Source organism: Tiliqua scincoides, chromosome 1 (assembly GCF_035046505.1).
Source record: "Tiliqua scincoides isolate rTilSci1 chromosome 1, rTilSci1.hap2, whole genome shotgun sequence".
NCBI lineage: Eukaryota > Metazoa > Chordata > Lepidosauria > Squamata > Scincidae > Tiliqua > Tiliqua scincoides.
This window is the reverse complement of record NC_089821.1, coordinates 251530048-251547755: the sequence shown is the minus strand read 5'-3', so window position 1 is coordinate 251547755 and position 17708 is coordinate 251530048. Positions and strand designations below refer to the sequence as shown.

At 44.7% G+C, this 17708-nt stretch overlaps 1 protein-coding gene across 1 annotated transcript; it reads right to left on the bottom strand.

Moving 5' to 3' along the window:
- Positions 1 to 11431: 11431 nt before the first annotated feature.
- SLC30A10 (solute carrier family 30 member 10) lies at positions 11432 to 16804 on the bottom strand. The gene is made up of 4 exons (XM_066623405.1): positions 16264 to 16804; positions 14899 to 14982; positions 13272 to 13511; positions 11432 to 11919 (listed from the first exon to the last, which is right to left on the bottom strand). The coding sequence occupies exons 1-4, from the start codon at positions 16802 to 16804 to the stop codon at positions 11432 to 11434; spliced, it is 1353 nt and encodes a 450-aa protein (XP_066479502.1).
- Between the last annotated feature and the right edge of the window lie 904 nt (positions 16805 to 17708).

Genomic DNA, 17708 nt, shown 5'->3' with positions numbered 1-17708 from the left:
GCAGGAGAAACACAATCAGCCCTCCTAGTTCATATGTTATGGCCTCATGAAGGGCCAATGAAGGAGGTAAGAAAGGGGTGGTGTGCTGGCTGGCACACTAGCTCTGCAGCCATGTCCCCAGCTGTCTCTGTGCTCAGCACCTGTCTGCAGAGGCAACACCAGCGATTGCCCACTGTTCCCAAGTAATGGAGAGAGACTCCCCAGGCACAATGTTTGGCAGTGCAGACAAACTCTGTAGGGATTTTGGGGGCATGCTGGCCTGGGGACAGGACTTTCCAATGCATTCTTATTCCTTCCCGTCACTCCACCCAATTTAGAAAGCCAGAATAGGGCTAGTTTCTTCCCACATTCTAGAACTTTGCCCAGCCAGGGTTCTAGAATGTAGGGAGAACCAGGAACATAGCTATGGAGCCCAATCTTGCACTGCAGTTCTCTCCAGCTCCTTTTTGCTCTGCTTCCAGAAAAGCATTTAGAAGGTACTTAAGGAGACAGAAGCTTTGGGCTTTGGAATCTGAGCAGAGACAGTTGCTGTTGTGTGGAATCTGGCATTTAAAATTCTGACTATCATAGATAACTAGCTAGCAAACCAATTTTGTTTTCTAAAAGCACATTTCCTGTCATTGTTATCATGGGCTTGAAAATAGATGGACAATGTCTTGGAAAATCTCAGAAACCAAAGGGGGCTAAGTGTGATTTTGTGATCAATGGTGGGATTTCCTTACTTTTTAGCCCCTTGTTTGTCCCTATAGTGATTTAATAAAAAGTAGTAGCATTGTGCAAAATAGGAAAATATACACTAAATTTGCAAGTTAATTCCACATGTGTGCTGACTTGTGTAGCCTACCTTTATTTCTTCCTTCTCACTTGAATCCCTGCGGTCAACTAAAATGTTTTACATTTACAAAACAAGAAAACATACAAAGTAAGAAACTTGTAAGAGTTAAGGCAGTAACTTAATTTGTGTTATCCTAAGTAAACTGTTCTTAAGAAAAGCCTAGTGCAGTTCATCAAGAATGCAACTCAGTAACCAGTAGATACTGAGTGAGTGCTTCACCAGAAATTTTTCTGTGGATTATGGTTGATATTCTGTGTTCACCCTTGATTTATACAGGTTGCGAAGTATAGCTGTTTTCTGATCACTTAATTTAGGAGTGACAATACACTCTGGGTCTCTCCACCACCACCACCACCACTACCACCAAAAAAGTTACTCTCCAAGGACTCCCAGCAAACTGCTCCTTACAGCAAGAGACAGGTTCTTATGTGAACCTCTTGGACATATGGCATAATTTCAAATTCAGTATAATGTTTCAAAGACAGTGTATCTAGCCTATGATTTAAGGTGTCTAATACATGGCTTTTTAATTCAGAAAGAAAAAGAGGGTCTAGAGAGAGGGAGAGAGAGAGAAAGAACATGGATGGCTGGGCAAGCAAATGGGCTGAGAAAGGGGATGTTTTTGTGAGCATCAGAAACCAAAGTGTCCTTACCATATTTATGCTTTTTCTTTACAGAGACGAACAAGAGCCACACAGCAGTTTCACAATAGGAATGGTGACAAGGCGGCCTCAACTACAAAAAAAAAACCCAACAAAGCCTCACCCTTGCCTGCAGGCAGCTGATTGGCAGCGCAAGATATGAACTTAAGTGCTGAGCAAGGAGATTAGGGAGGCCAAGGGTGACCGAGTAAAGTTATGACCACCTCCACAGATACATCTGGAGCCCTGAGTGAGACTCTGGGATCATGGGTGGGCACAGGGCCTATGAGAGGAATTTTATCAGGGGGTACAAAGTTTCTTCTGGGCCCCTTCCCAAAGGGGGAGGGGGCAATGGGGGCAGGCAAAATGGGGGCAAAAATAAGGCAAGTAGAAGGTGCTGACAGCCACAATAGTCTTTGGAGCCAGGGCTACTAGGTTTCTTGATACTGAGCCCAGTTCTATCTGATCATGCAGCATTGGCAGCTAGAGAAAGTAATATGGAAAACCAAACACACTCCTACGTCTCTCTAAATCTTTGAAATATAGAAATTCGATTGCAGAAAATTAGAATCATCATATTTAGGCTCACACTAGAATGAACCAAAATGAACTTCTGCAGCAGTCCTGCACCTGGGTCTCTGAGCTTGTATACACTCCTTCATGGTTATGGAATTCACAAGCCAAAGAGCTACTGTAGCAGGCCAGTTTCTTCCCAGATTTGACACTGAAGGTCAAATTTGACTGAAGAAGGTCATGGATGCTTTCCTGGTCCCGGTGTGTATTGCTTGCAGCAGCAGTTAGCACCACATGCACATGGTTGTGCCGAACGTCATGCGCTGGCAGTGAGTTCAGGTGAGACAGGAAAATGTCAGATCCCAGGAACTTTCTGGGCCCCCTCCTTTGACTCCTGGGCCCCCTTTCTGACCCTGGGCCCGGGGAACAAATTACCCCCTTTACCCCCCTCTCCTAAACCCTGGGTGGGCATAAATTTGAACACACACATCATATGCTGGGGGATCATGTTTACTGGAGAAATAGGGCTTCTGTAATATGAATTATCTGCCCGTTGATATTTCATGAAGACAGCAATAATGACATCCTTACCCCTATTACTTGTTCACATGCAAGGTTACATTATGTTACCCAGAAGCAGTGACAGAGAAGACTGTGTCGTTTGTGCATTTTCTTCCCATGCTTCAGTATTGCATGTCCCTTGTCTTTTCACACAATGGAGACATGCTGGGAACACAGACATGCAGGGCACTTGGTTGGAGGGTTGCTACAGAATGCTTATTTGATCTTGTTGCCTGCTGTTTAACTTCTGTTTCGTACTGAATGATTGTTTTGTTTCAAAGTGTAGGTTTTAATATTAGTTGCTTTGTACCATAATTAATGTTTACAGGATACAATGTGAAGCATTTCTCAGTGCAGCTTAATTGTTAGAGTACTGTTACTTCTAGCGTACTAAGGACTACAGTTGCTGGTGCATTCTAAGGGTATACCTTTACTACAAATAGAAGCCAGTGTAATCAATATTCTTCTCTTCAAGGAACTGTGCAAACAGGAATTCTCCAGGGCCATCCCCAAACTTCTGATGTGCCAGCCTCTGCCCCTCCCATGCTACAATGTGCTGACTAAGCACTCACTCCCCTCCATATTTCATTCTCCTCTCTGTTCCACCCTCTTACTTGCAGGCAAGTAGGTAGAGAGAGATGGGTGCCCCTCACCAATTTGCTGCCTGGGGGGATCATTTCAGGTGGTCTCGTGAATGGTCTGGCCCTGGAATTCTCTGACAGAGAATTCTCACCATGTTGACCAAAAGCAGGATTCTCTGGAGGAAGATTGTTCAATTGGTGTAATGTTTAATTGTTTGTAATTGTTTGTTCAATTGGTTCAATTGGTTCACTGATTGCTCAATTGGTGTAATGTGCAGATACTGTGGGTCAGCAAACAGTGATATGGGTGATAAAGCATTTTCTATCTGAGTATGCATTATAGCAGACATAAAACTATTCTGCTGTGCCTTCCCTTAAAGAACTAGATTTTTGCTTCTTAGTCCATAAAGTCCATAAAGTAAAATGGCTAGAAGACAAGTTGTGCGACTTTTCTCATGAAGGAATCAGTGGCATCACCTGATTTTATCAGTGAAATTAGAAAAGACACATATATCAAAATATGACTGGCCTAAGGCAAGATCGAATTTGCATTTCTACAAGGACAACACCCCAGCTTTGTATTTCTTTCTATCCCATTCTTCCTACAAGAAGCTCAGGACAGGGTAACTGGTTCTCCCCTTCCATTTTATCCTCACAATAACCCTTTGATGTCAGTTGGAATCAAATTCTGGAATCTGTGGAAGCTTTTATTGCTGTGTCCTGAAATTTGCCAACCAACCAGTAATGGACTACTCTCCAGGCTTGCTCTGAAGTCCTTTGGAGACAACTTCAGGCCTTCTGGTTCTCCAGAAAATCATGCCTTTTCTATCTTACATAGTTTCAGCCCCTTTTCAATGTCCAGTCCCCCATGTGGACAAGCCTGCGAACCCTGAGATTTCCCTTTGTGTTTAGCAACACTTACTCTCAGGTAAGTTTGCACAGGATTGTACTCTTATTAATGTATATGAGTAACAGAGTAATGTATATGAGGAAACAGTATATACTGTTTCTCAGGCAGCATTAGAAAAAGTTTATGACCTGAAGGTTAACATATGCCCCTAGGCAAATTTCTCAGTTTGCCTGCTGACCCTGATGCTTCTTTTCAACTAAAGTCCTGTGGGGAAAAATTTCAAAGGCAGTACCTACACACTCTTGCTGGTAACATCACCACAACTGCTACAGGAGAAAGTCTGTTCCCTCTGACTACACCTTTTGTGGAGTACTAGGTCTTTTTAAAGAAGTACCAGTGCTATATTCCCAGTCTATCCAAACCCCTCTAAAAAAATCAGTGCACTCTTTACCCACAAAAGTTCATGAATCCTTTTTAATACACAACTGATACAAGCGTAGACAAAAGAAGCCACTGAGGGGCAGTGCTCTGCAGCTTATATTAGTTTCAGCAGGACTTGTATGGAAGCAGCATTTGGCAAAGTGAGTCTGGATATTTTTCCCCCTTCTAAACTTGGCTCGTCTGTGCAATATTCACTTTCAATGCTCTTTGCCTCCTCTGTGCTGCCAGTCCAGATTGGCCATTATTTTCACCTGGGATTGCTTTTACTACTATGGAAGATCATTCTGTCCTGTGAGCACCAGATTGTGCAACCCAGACACAATGATGCCCCTGCTGTCTTGTGTGCTCCCTGTGGCATTTGGTGGGCCACTTTGAGATACAGGAAGCTGGACTAGATGGGCCTATGGCCTGAACCAGTGGGGCTGTTCTTATGTTGTGAGAACAAGGCCTAAGATTCCCCCCTGCTTTTAGCTCATCCACCTTGTCCTGAAATCTGGCAGCTTTGCATTGGGCTTGGCTTCAACTGCTGAAGGCAGTTTCCAGAAGGAGGCCCCAGTGGCATCTGCATGTCTGTCATTTGCAGAGAGGGTGTAGTGGTCTACTATTCTTGCGTTATCGCCTTCCTAGATTGGGTGTTTGCTGATAAGTGTTTTCAGGCCACCGAGTGCACTCATATTGACAAGAAATGCCCTTGTGCCTGTGAAGTGTCAGATAAGAAGTGGCACCATTTCAAGCTACAAAGGAAAAGTGACCTGCAGCTCATTTGTAGAGCACCTGTTTAGCGTTCACAAGATCTCAGGTTCAATCCCTGAAGGAAAGGCTGGGAAAGGCTGCCATCTGGAGTCCAGGTCACCTGCTGTCACACAGTGTGAACAGTACTGTCAATAATGTTTGGTAGTGCTTGGTGGACCAAACCTCTTTGACTCAGGGTGCCACCCAAAGGCGCCCTTGGGCCAACGCAAGTCCCTTGCGCCAGCCCAAGATCGTTGCAAAAGGGCCATAAAGCACTTTTGCACCGACATAGGGGGAGATAGTCTGGTGCACGGACATGCACCGGCCTCCCCGCACCGACGCTGGCCCCAGGTAGGGTGAGTTAGTGCCGACTGAGCTCAGCTGGTGCGGGGAACTGGGGGGCGTGGGGAGGACAGGGAAGAGGCAGGAGGGAGGTGCTTTGGGGCACTTATGCCGGATTCTAGCCCCGTTCCCAGGCGTCCCAGAACAGTCCCGGGCTGCTCAGATTTGTGCCACCAATTTAGGTGGCACAACTCTGAGCAGACCCATTGGGGCTGCTGAGGCTTTCCCAGGGAAGGGGAAACGTTTTCTCTTGCCTTGGGCCAAACTACAGCACAGGCCTGCTGTCCTGCCTGTTCCAGTGCAAGATAGGATTGGGCTGCCTGTTGAAGGAGAGTCAGCCCCAGGTTGCTGGTGGCTCTGGGACCTCCACTGAGCTGTCTATGGCACCTCCTGCCCACCCTATGACGGCACTTCGGGCACTTGTACTGAGGGTTCAGGGATTAGCCTGATGGATACCTATACTGGCAGTCAACCCCTGATGCCAGCCTCAGCATGAAAAAGTTTCATGTGGCACTGGGAGCTTTGCTCCCTCCAGATCAAATAGCAGCTGCAGGCAAAGCCAATCCAAATCAGAAACGTGGCAGGAGTGAAGGATTGGTCCCCCTTTTCTTCCTATTGTTCTGATCCAGGTCTCTCTCACAAACACACAGTCCAACAAACGTGTAGTTTGACCATGCCTTGCTACGTTTATTAAAAATGTATATTCTTCCACCAATGAGCTCAGAGCAGCATTTTTTATGCAGAATAACTGCAAATTTGGATGCAAAACCCATATGGGCTTCCTTATTTGTCAGTGTTTTTCCACAGAATCGGACAGATTTCTAAAAGAAAAGTCCATCACATGCTACAAGCTATGATGGGTCTGTGCAACTTCCTGGTTTTAGAAGTAGGCTACCTCAGAATGCCAGGTTCATGGGAATGGCACCAGGATGCAGGTCTCTTGTTGTCTTGTGTGCTGCTTCCTGAGGCATCTGGTGAGTCACTGAAGTTGCAGGAAGCTGGACTAGAAGGGCCTCTGTCCTGATCCAGCAGGGCTCTTATGTTCTCTATAAGCTGTGTGGCCATGCAGCTGGACTAGAACTCCGGCACAGCTTCTTTCTCTGTGCTCCAGAGCCTGGCGATGACACTGACCTCATTGCCAAGTGGTCTGGAGCTGCCCCCCTCCCACAGCCATGGTAGGGCTCTGTGCACTCCCCTTAAAAGTGAGAGGGAACATTGCAGTCAGTGGGATTGGCTAGAGCTGGAAGGGAGGGGGGTCTCTCTTTCCTAGTTAGGCACTGGTAAAGTTCTAAACTATTTAAGAAAGTTGTAGGTGGTGGTCAGTCAGCAGGAGAAAGGAGGGCTGGAGTGCGGGAGGGACCGTCTTACCCATCTTGGGCACTCACCACAGTGGGGCTTAGACAAGCACTGTACTATTTAAAATGAATGCTTTGGAGACTTGGAGGATGCGGCCAGTTATCAGGAGCAGGGAGACTTGGAAGGGGTATGGCATCCATGTCTTTGGTATCTTCCACAGTGAGGATTGGACAAGTACTGTATCAGTTAAAGCAGTGCTCTGTGGAATTGAAGCAATTGAGCCCTCAGATGCCTGGGATGAAGAGGGTGCAGCATTTGTGCTCTAAGGAAGAGTTTAGGAATATTTTCAAGAGAAGCTGAACTGGAAAGCTGAATCACATATGGACATTGCTTTAGCCTTTGAAGCTACAGTGAGGGACAGGTTTAGAACAGGTGGAACGCATGCATTTATGTCTGTTTTCTTATTCTATATGCCAGTGGTTCCCAAACTTTTTCAATTGGTGGCTCGCTTGACTTACGGGGCCATTGGCCACAGCTCCCCATTAGGGCTACATTGTGTTGGGCAGTGGGTCTTTTGTGAGGATACGGCAATTCCCCTGGCTGCTTACACTGTGGCTCCCAGTTTGGGAACCACTACCCTATGCTGTCATAGTATGCAGGTATGTTTTGTCAACTCTTTAAAACTGTTTTCTTGAAATGGAATTCCCCCCCCCCCCCAAAAAAAAAAAAAAAAATCTCTTAAGCATTTGTTCTGTTTTGTCTACTCTGGTTTCTGAGAGTTTGGGGCTTTTTTCTACTCTATGCCTAACAGCCAATCCCACTCTACCCAGAAACAGTAATAAGCAAAAGGTTTCCCAAGGTAGAGATCTGGTTTGCTGGAAGCAGCTAAACAAAGAACTTTTACCTTGTTATAACAAAGATGTCCAGGGGAGGGGATAAGTAAGGAGAAGCGTTAAGGGCGATGTTTTCAGCTCACCTGCCCTCCTTCTCAGTTAAATGCTACTGTAATTCTGTGACTGCAACAAAGTATAAACTAAGAATCAGGCCTTATATGAGGCCTGATTATATAATACATAATTCACAAATAGTAAGCTAGTAAGCAGGACAAAAGATGTTTATTAAAAAAAATACTTTTTTATTTAAAGTATCTAGCCTGCAACAAATGAAATACACTTGGCACATGAAGGATGTTAAAACATTGTTCATAAAAAGCACATTTACAGTCCAGTATTACCAGATTTAGGTTATTGGAACATGACTGAATTGACATATTGTGTGTATAAACAAGTGGCAACACTGTATAGACAGGAGGCAACGTACACAGTACATGCAGACAAGAGGTAATGTCACAGATTGTAACAAACTTTCACAGAATGAAGCACTCAAAAGAGATCTTCCCTTCCAAGAATTTCGCTGCTTTCAAGAAGTTCATCCACCTGCACTTTAAATTCCCAGAAGCCACAACCTAATACAGAGTGGGATGTGGCCACAATATCTGGAAGACTACAGAAATTTTCAGAATCTTTTGATTATGATTCAGGAAGGCTTTGACCTTCACATCTCAACATTAAGGATGAAAACTTGCCTTAGGTAGCAATTCTTCACACATTTACCTGGCAATCAGTGCCATTAAACTCAGTGGAACTAACTTCTGAAGTCAGCTCAGAAGTCAGCTCCACTGACTCAGCAGAATTGAGTCAATAGTCACTGACTGCACTACACATATAGGATTGGGCTGTTAGTATTTTTATCATGATTGCATCTGACCACAGGAGAACCAAAGGGTTGGAATCTGAGTGTGTGTGCTTGGACGCTCAGTAGAAGGCTTACGGCAAATTTTAATCATGGCAGAAAGCAGGCCAGATCACCAAACGCCTTTTCTTGGCCAACTGCCATTGTAAGAAAACAGAGTTTATAATGCCATACCATAATTTACTCATATAATTATTGTACTGACAAAGCAACCATCTCATGGCTCTTTCCATCATGGCTCACTTCAATCTCCAATAGCAGTATGGATTCAGATTTAGCTCTCTTTGCCAGAATAATCCTCTTTGTGCAATGGAATTTTTAAAAAAACAAAAACGCTCAGGACCATAGGCACCAATAATGGGCCTGAAATTCTGTACATTAGAACGAACAAGACATTTTCTCCCTCACCTTTTAAAGTATTACTGAAGATTTCTATAATTCCTCCTGTTTATTAATCAAAGAAGGGAAGTTTGATGCTGAGTTGCAAATGAATTGCTTCAACATAGATTTGGGTTACAAAATACACTTGCAAGAGCTTGAGTTGAAGATGCCCATTTCTTTAAAGAAAAGCTAACTGAAAGAATTTTGATCCACGTGAAATGCATCCACTCATTTAATTGTATATATGTTGGAAGTAAATGTGACACGAACCATCTCCCTCCAATAAAACATGATCATGTAGTGAAGAAAATTCCTTAAAATTTGACTGCAGTATTTTGGGGGGCGGGGGAGACTTCTAGCACATATTAAGGTAGTATAAATAGATTGCTTAATATATTTTTAAAACAACCACATTCACCATGACATTAAGGTGACACATACTAAAAACACACAAGAACAGCCTCAATCGCTGCTACAAAAATATACACATTCAGTGGAATGACAGAAAAATATATACAGGTAGGAGATGTAATCATATGTTTCAAAGGAGCTTTCAAGGAAGTGCAAGAACATAAAAAGTAGCTTTGGTACTCTAGTGGATTACACTGGTTCTCCGACTTATGGATATCCCCCTTATGGACAGCTGCATCAGTGCTTTTGCACAGGCACAATACATCTTTTGCGGTGCTTTTGTGCAGATTATTTAGGTCCAACATCTGGAACAGGCACATATATTGGAGATTTAGTGTGCATGCAAAGTCTACTGCCAATAACTCAGTTTTCTGGTTTATAACAACTCTAGGGTGTAGACTTCTAATTCTTGCACTCCCTAAACTCAGCATAGAATTAATGGTATGCTATAGCCTTGCTCTGAGAAACAATATGGAATGGTACAAGAACAGCTAAAAACACTGTCATGGCCCAATCTGATTTTGCTGCGTTGTTCTGTTTCATAATTTACAAAAAACAAACAAGCAAACAAAACACTGGTTTTCATTAACGCTGACCAGTTTAATTTTCAGGTGCAATGCAGTGCCTGAGCTTTGGGTGGCCATGGCCAAAATTTCAGAAATCATGATATGAGCTTCCATTAGATTACAGCCTATTTAGTATTCAGAAACCAAAGCTACCTTTTGGCCATCCTATGGCATCAGGATGTGACAGAACAAAGAACAATAATTGAAAATAAAAATCAAGTCAATGTATTTAGAATTGATGGGACGGGGAAAATGGGATGAGGGGGAAAAAAAGATGAACAGTCTTTACAAATGAATTCCAAGAAGAAATCAGTAAGAAATTGTTCTAAAATAAATGGAATAAGACACTTGGCAAGACGGATTGTGTTCTTATAAAGACAACAATAAATAGCACCATATCAAAAAGCATGGAAACACAGAATCCTGATTACAGTGAAATCCTATGCATGCTTGTTTGGAAGTGAACCTCACTTTGTTCTGTCATTACTTACTTCCAGAATATATGCACACAACTACAGCCTAACTGATTAATTTAACATAAACAACTATAATTCTGTACAATAATTCTACCTTCCTTTGCAAATTAGATCCATGAAGGTTGAAAAACAAAACAGTACCACTTTTAGTTACTGTAGTAGAAATATGAATTTTAAGGGAACATTAGGAAGCAGATATATTCATATCCTTATTTACGCTGCTGTTGTACCATCATTCTCAAATTTTGAGGCTATTCCCTGCAATGGTGTGATTGGTTCAGGGGGCAGCCTGACTTTGCCCAATCCCATCAAGCACAACAGAGGCAGCTAAATGGGTCCTTCTTCTCCCCATGTTGGCTGACACTAGGAGCCAATGTTACCGCACCTGCTTTCTCATGCGTTTTGTTTCCCTCTGTCCCCTTTTGGGAATGTTAAATAGTTCTGTGGACCTATGGGGCCTTATGCCTTGCCCATTCTTCCTGTCATTCACTTCTGGCTTCAGGTAAACAGAGGTTTTCTTTTTTAAGGATACCTGAAACGTCTGCCTTCTTTCACTCCTACACCACAATACAGTAAGCCAGCACAATTATGAGGTCATTAATATCAGCAGCCCACTTGAGGAAATAAGACCAGAGGAGACTCCCAGTACCTCTGGCCACCATCCATTTATGCCCAGAAGAGAGATACAACAAGATGTTTCACTGAGAACAACTTGCATGTAAACTGGGCAAAGAATTGCCCTGGACATATTTGGTGAAGACAGTGATCCAAAAAACAAAGGCACTTCTGCTCACCTGGGGAGGGGGGTAAAAACATGGACAATCAGTGGAAGTGCCTTCCACTTGCAAACTGGGATCTTTGGATGCAAGTCAACAACACCTGTTTTAGTTTCAGTGTTTCTGCACAGGTTTGGTAACCACCAGTGAAGTACTAGTTCCCAGGATTACAGCAAGCAGTGCCAAAGATGACTTACTCTGGAGCCATGTGGGCTTTGCCCAGGGAAGGCTTTGCCCTACGTAAGGGAAAAGGTACACAGTACAAACCAAACCGTGTCTAAAACCGTGTACTACTTTTGTATGGTTTGGTATCGCCTGAATCTTTATAACTGTCCTTTGCACAACTGTTCTTTTTGACCACATCTTCTGCCCACATGGGCTCGACGGGAATTTCCACAGCATCTTTTTTATGGAAGGCTTTCTGCAGGGTTGGGGAAAGGCTGCTGGTTCTCCCACTGTAGCCATTCACCTGAGCCAGGGCAATTTCCTGCTGGCTGCAGCATAACTGGGGGTCACAGGACTTGGAGATACAGGGGGCACTGCACAGGAACTCGGGACTCCTGTGGTCCGTGTACTCTGGCTGGATGGTCACCGAATGGATCCCCGCTTCATGGAACACCTCTCTCATTTTGTAAGAAGAATCAAGGTAATCAGAGGTGGTGTGGCATTTGACATGGAGGGTGGCAATGTTCTTCCCACTGACAAGCTGCCAGATGTGCACTTCATGAATGCTTCTCACCCCTGGCACTTCGGAGAGCTTGTTTGCTAAAAAAAAACAAACCAGAAAATAAAATTCAGCTACGATTCAGTCAAGAGTCCAGCTGTTTTATAAGGCCTGTGTCAAGCTGCAGTTTAAAAAAGCAGAGAACCTTCTTTAAAATTATGACCTTTCACAGCAGAATAAGAGCCTGATCTATAACTTCCCAATGCAGTGCAATACTGCATTGAGCTACAGTGACACACGTACCAGCCTCAGTAAGCATGAAAAACAGCATGCCCACGGGCCCTTGGCATGGGGAAAGGAGCCACAGGCCCTGCTGCTCTTGGCCAGGGCCTGTTGAAAATGTTTGTGCCCCCAGGTCCAAATTCTGGTGTCTCCAGAAAGGTCTGGGAAAGATCCCCATCTGAAATCCTGGAGAAACAGAAGCTTAGACAATACTAAGTTAGATGGAACAATGGCCTGACCCAGTACAAGGCTGGTACATATGTATGCAGATTGAAAAACAGCACATAGGCAGATAGGAGCTGCAATCCTATACATCAGTGTTTCTCAGACTGTGTGTCAGGACCCACTAGGTGGGTTGCGAGCCAATTTCAGGTGGGTTCCCATTCATTTCAATATTTTATTTTTAATATATTAGACTTGATGCTACCATGGTCTGTGACTGCATTTGGGGAAATGTTTCAGATCTGTACTTGTAACAAGCTACTATGTATATCCTTTTAACAATGATAGTAAATGGGACTTTCTCCTGGGTAAGTATGGATAGGATTGCAGCCTAGGATTGTTAAAAATTTTCTTGCTTGATAATGTCACTTCCAGTGGGTCCCAACAGATTCTCATTCTAAAAAGTGGGTCCTGGTGTGTGAGAACCACTGCTAAACATATTTACTTGGGAATAATTCCCATTGAACTCAGTGGAATTTACTCCTGATTGACATAAGATAGGAAATTTGTTCACTTTGCAATTGATCACTTTGAAGGATTGAAAGAACCTCTTCAAGCAAGCTTTGAGAAGCTCAATTAAAAGCAAAGAAAACTGCATATGGTGTCAGAGTCTACCATGTTCCATAATGCAGATGATTAACAAATACATCTATCTCCTATTAACAATTAGTAGGCTAGGAACTTTGATAAGAGTTGCACAGTGAGTCCAGACAACACTAGAAAATCAGCAACTCACAGTCCGCTACTTTCATGTGTCGTAGCGGGGTTTTGTTCACAAACAACACGCTTCCACTAATCCACCAAGATCTGAGTCATGTTGCTAGGACACCATCAGGTGACTCAGTTTCTCAAAGCTCTTGAGAATTTAGAGCTGGTTTGAGTGTATAATCCAACAATAAACCCCTGCCAGAAATAACTTTAAATGCTTCAGCAGCAAAATGTAACTTACTCAGCAATTGCATATTAACATCCTTGGGAACCATTTGCAGTAAGATGGTGGCTGTCTCCTTGATGAGTGGGAAGGCTGACGACAGAATGATGATGACCATAAGGATGGTCAAGCTTGGATCGATGTAGCACTCCCAGTTACATGGCGTATCATTATCCAGGGGAAGTGCATAGAAGATTGAGGCAGCAATTACCACCACAACTGAGCCAAGAGCATCTCCCATCACATGCAAAAGAACGCCTGAAACAGAGGACAAGGACAGGTTGCAGGAAGAAGGTGGAGAAATCCAGGTGCAGAACTCACTACGGAAACCAACTCTGAAGAATGAGGACAACATTCAAGATGAAGGTTCAATTTTAACATGTGGCCAGCTAGTCCGGAATTGCTGATGTACCGAGTCATAGAAATGAGGCATTCAGAAATGCAAAGTGATTTGAGATATTAAAGAAAAAACTTTGAGAACAGCAAAATAAATGAGTAAGGACCTTATCAAGTATAAAATGTTATTTATTTGGGTGTACATCAACCTGCGGTAAAAATCTCTGTATACCATCAGGCATGAAAATCACATGTGCTCATTTTGTCACAATGGGAATCCCTTGCTTACTGGGTTCTCACTGCATGTACATGCAGTAAAGCAGAGAAGTGCATGAATGTAGTTTTTTCTCTACATCATCTGTGAAACAGCTGCATTCCTATACACACTCCAGGTTTAAGGCTGCAACCTGTACATAATTGGGAGTCAGTCCCATTACACTCAAAGCTTAATTCTGAGTAGACATGCATAGGATTACCCCACCAATCAGACAATCTTAAAGCCTCTATAAGTGCATGGTTAAAGCTATTTGGACAATGTATTGTACAATCCTAGCAAGTTTACATAACAGCACAATTTTACACATGTCTACTCAGAAGAAACTCCCACTGTGTTCACTGAGACCTACTTGCAGGAAAGCATGTCCAGGATCAAGTCTTAGAAGTAAATGTTCAAGTAAGGGTGTTTTGAATTTCAGTCTTAATATTATAAGTACATACAAAGTCACTAGGTATAAATGCCAACTACTCAGCTCTCTTTCTGTCTTTCCATGCGGCCATCTCTGTATCTTCACAAATGTATGCATCATGGAAGCCTCATGGGCTAAACTCTACTGCATTTAAGAAACTAGAATCTACTTCTATTATTGTCTTTCAATACTAGCTTAAAATCTTGTTATATCATACAGAGTTTATGAAATCCTTGTAGAAAGATTGGATAGCATATGATCTATAAAAGTGATTCCAGAACAGGGTGACCAGATATCATAACTGCAAAAAGTGGTCAAGGCACCCCAAAATGTAGGGCATCCAAGAAAAATGTAGGACAAAATAAAAGCTAACAACACTCATATATTGATTCCACGTGATTAATTTAAACACTGTATTTCTTATTAAATTTTAAACTATAATACATATAATTTATTAATTACAAGAAGGCTATGTGCTGCCTGCAGTAGCCAACTCACAGGGGAAAGGAGGACATTTCAGTTCCTTTCCAGGACACAAGGCTAAAAAAGAGGATATGTCCTGGAAAAAGAGGACATATAGTCACCCAGAATTCTGCAGAGATCTGAAATCTACTGTGCAATACCTCTGATATTTAAGGCTTCAGACTTCTTTTCTTTTTTCTGTGTCACCTCCTCTTCAGGTTGTTTCTGGGTATTTACAGAGTCACCTGCATTCAAAGAAGAAACGCTGTGTTGTGTATAAGTTCTACAAACAGAAAAAACACCAAGCTTTTCAAAACCACAGTAATCTCAAGTAATCAAAATCAAACTGATGCCATCAGCTTTACCTATGCCTGCCACTCGCATACACACAGCACTCATCCCATCAAGCACAACTACAAGCCCAGAAAGGAAGGTGTAGAATTGCACCTTGTGAGACAACACGGACTTTGTCTCAGTGATAATCAGAGGAAACAAACATCAGTAGATACAAAGATCATGGCGCACTGTCTTTATTGCATTTAAGGTCTTTGCAGCTTTTTCCACATATCTTCATAAAGCTAATAATAATAATAATAATAATAATAGGAATGTCCTAAAAACATGATTGTTACAAAAACATTTGAAGAGTATGAAAAACAGAAACAACAGTGGGGAAAGAAAATGAAAAAGAACAGGAAGAAACAGATAAGGAAGGGAAAAGTGTAAAAGTGGAGGAAACAGGGAAAAGGCAAGAACTAAGGGCCTAGTCCTATCCAATTTTCCAGTGCCTGTGCAGCTGAGCCAATGGGGCATGTGCTGCATCCTCTGGTGGGGAGACAGTCACAGAGGCCTCCTCAAGGTATGGGAACATTTGTTCTCTTGCTTTGAGGCTGCATCGTAGTTGCACCAGTGCTGGAAAGTTGGGTAGGACTGGGACCTAAAGCTCTGTGAGCCCAATTCTATGTATGTCTACTCAGAAGTAAGTCCCATTATAGTGGGGCTAGGATTCCAGTTGAAGTTTGTTGGGTAGCCTCAAGTAACAAGATTAATGGAGGCTACCCACACTCTTGGCTGGTAAACCACAGTTAAATATGTATGATATATAGAATATATCACGTAGCTTCTGTGATTGAAGCACATTCAGTACAACAGGGGCTGTATTCAAGTAACAATGGAAGCAGCTAGTGAAAGAAAGAAAGAAAGAAAGAAAGAAAGAAAGAAAGAAAGAAAAGTTAGTTTTAAAAATAATTAGGAGATAAATGCACTAATTAAAGAAAAGATGATGAAATACTGGATAAAAAGGCAGAAAGGGTGCAAAAAATACCAAAAGGAAAAGAGCAAGTGCGAAAAGGGATGAAAAGGAAGGCAGGTAGAAACGCCTGGGGTGGGGGTGGGGGAATGGGGGAAGAGTCAAGAGGGAAAGGAAGGCAGGTGGAAACCCCTGGGGTGGGGGGAGAGGAAATGGGGCAAGAGCCCAGGGGGCAGGAGAGGGAAGCGGCTTCGCCAGGGAGGCAACCGAGGGGCACCTGCTGCGTCCGAGCGCTGCGCCTCCTCCGCCTGCCCGTCGAGGTCGCGGGTCGATCCCTCGGCGGCCCCCGGGGCCGGGTCGGGGCCGGGGCCGGGCGCGGCGGGGCGGAGGCAGGGGCAGCAGGCGGCCCAGTCCTGGAAGACGAGGAGCCCCACCACGTTGACGGCGAGGCCGAGCGCGCCCACCAGCAGGATGAGGAAGGGGTCGCTGATGGGCTCGGGGCGCGCCAGGCGCTGCAGCGCCTCCATCAGGATGGTGAAGTAGAGCGCGGCCAGGAAGACGGCGTTGCAGAGCGCGCCCACCACCTCGGCGCGCCCGTAGCCGAAGGAGGCGGCGGCCGTGCGGCGGCGGCGGCGGGACAGGCGGCCCGTGTAGAGGCCCACGCAGAGCGCGATCAGGTCGGAGAGCATGCTGAAGGAGTCGGACACCAGCGCGATGGAGTTGCCCACGTAGCCCGACACCAGCTCGGCCACGAAGAAGGCGCCCGTCAGCGCCAGCATGAGCAGCAGGCGGCACGTCTGGCCCGTGTAGCGCCCCATGGCTGAGCCGGACCGAGGAGCGCGCTCTCCGCCCCGCGGACTCCGCACTTCGCTTTATAGAGGCGCGCGAGGGCGGCCCTTCTTGACAGCGGGCCCTTTGCACCCAGCGCTTTCCTGCCTCCTGCTGAGTCGCCCGCTCGCCTCCGCCTCCGGGCTCAGCAGTTGAAAGTCCGCCAGCCGCACGCAAAAGGCGGCACCTGTTGGATTTCTGCTGGCCTGGCACCTGGGCACGGCTGCCCTTCAGCATCCAGGCCGGCAATCCTATGCATACCTACTTAGAAGTCAGTCCCAGTGGGGCTTACCCCCAGGAAAGGGTGGATAGGGTTGGGCTGTCTGTATGCCCAGCAGGGCTATTTCGGACTCAGCCCTAGCCAACTTTCCAGCACTGATGCAGCTGTGCCAACAGGGCGTGGGCCAGTGGCGACCCTGGCCCCGGTAGCGCCCCGGGCAAGGCCACAGGCTGCCACCATGGGCTGCATCCGGTGTTGGAGGGGGGCAGTCACAGAGGTCTCATCAAGATGGGGGACTTTTGTTCTCTTCCATCAGGGCTGCATTGTGGCTGGAAACTTGGATAGGACTGAGCCCTTACATAGTTGGCAACCTTCAGTCTCAAAAGACTATGGTGTTGCGCTCTGAATGGTGCTTCTGGCACAGCGTCTAGTGCTTTATTCATAAGAACAGCCCCTTTGGCTGGATCTAGTTCAGCTTCCTGTATCTCACAGCGGCCCACCAAATGCTTCAGGGAGCACACAAGACAACAAGACACAACCTACGTCCTGGTGCCCTCCCCTGCACCTGGCAGCTTACCTCTAAAACTAGGAGCTTGATCTTGTTTGATTCATTGATTCTTGATTCATGTTTGATCTCACAGTTACTGTGTGATGAAGGGGCTTGTGTGAAGTTG

Coding starts and splice junctions, on each gene's coding strand:
- SLC30A10 (XM_066623405.1), bottom strand. CDS start 16,804: ATGGGGCGCTACACGGGCCAGACGTGCCGCCTGCTGCTCATGCTGGCG. Junction 13,512..14,898: donor TGAAGCCTTAAATATCAGAG/GTATTGCACAGT, acceptor CCTCTGTTTCAG/GCGTTCTTTTGCATGTGATG. Junction 11,920..13,271: donor TGTTAATATGCAATTGCTGA/GTAAGTTACATT, acceptor GTTTTTTTTTAG/CAAACAAGCTCTCCGAAGTG.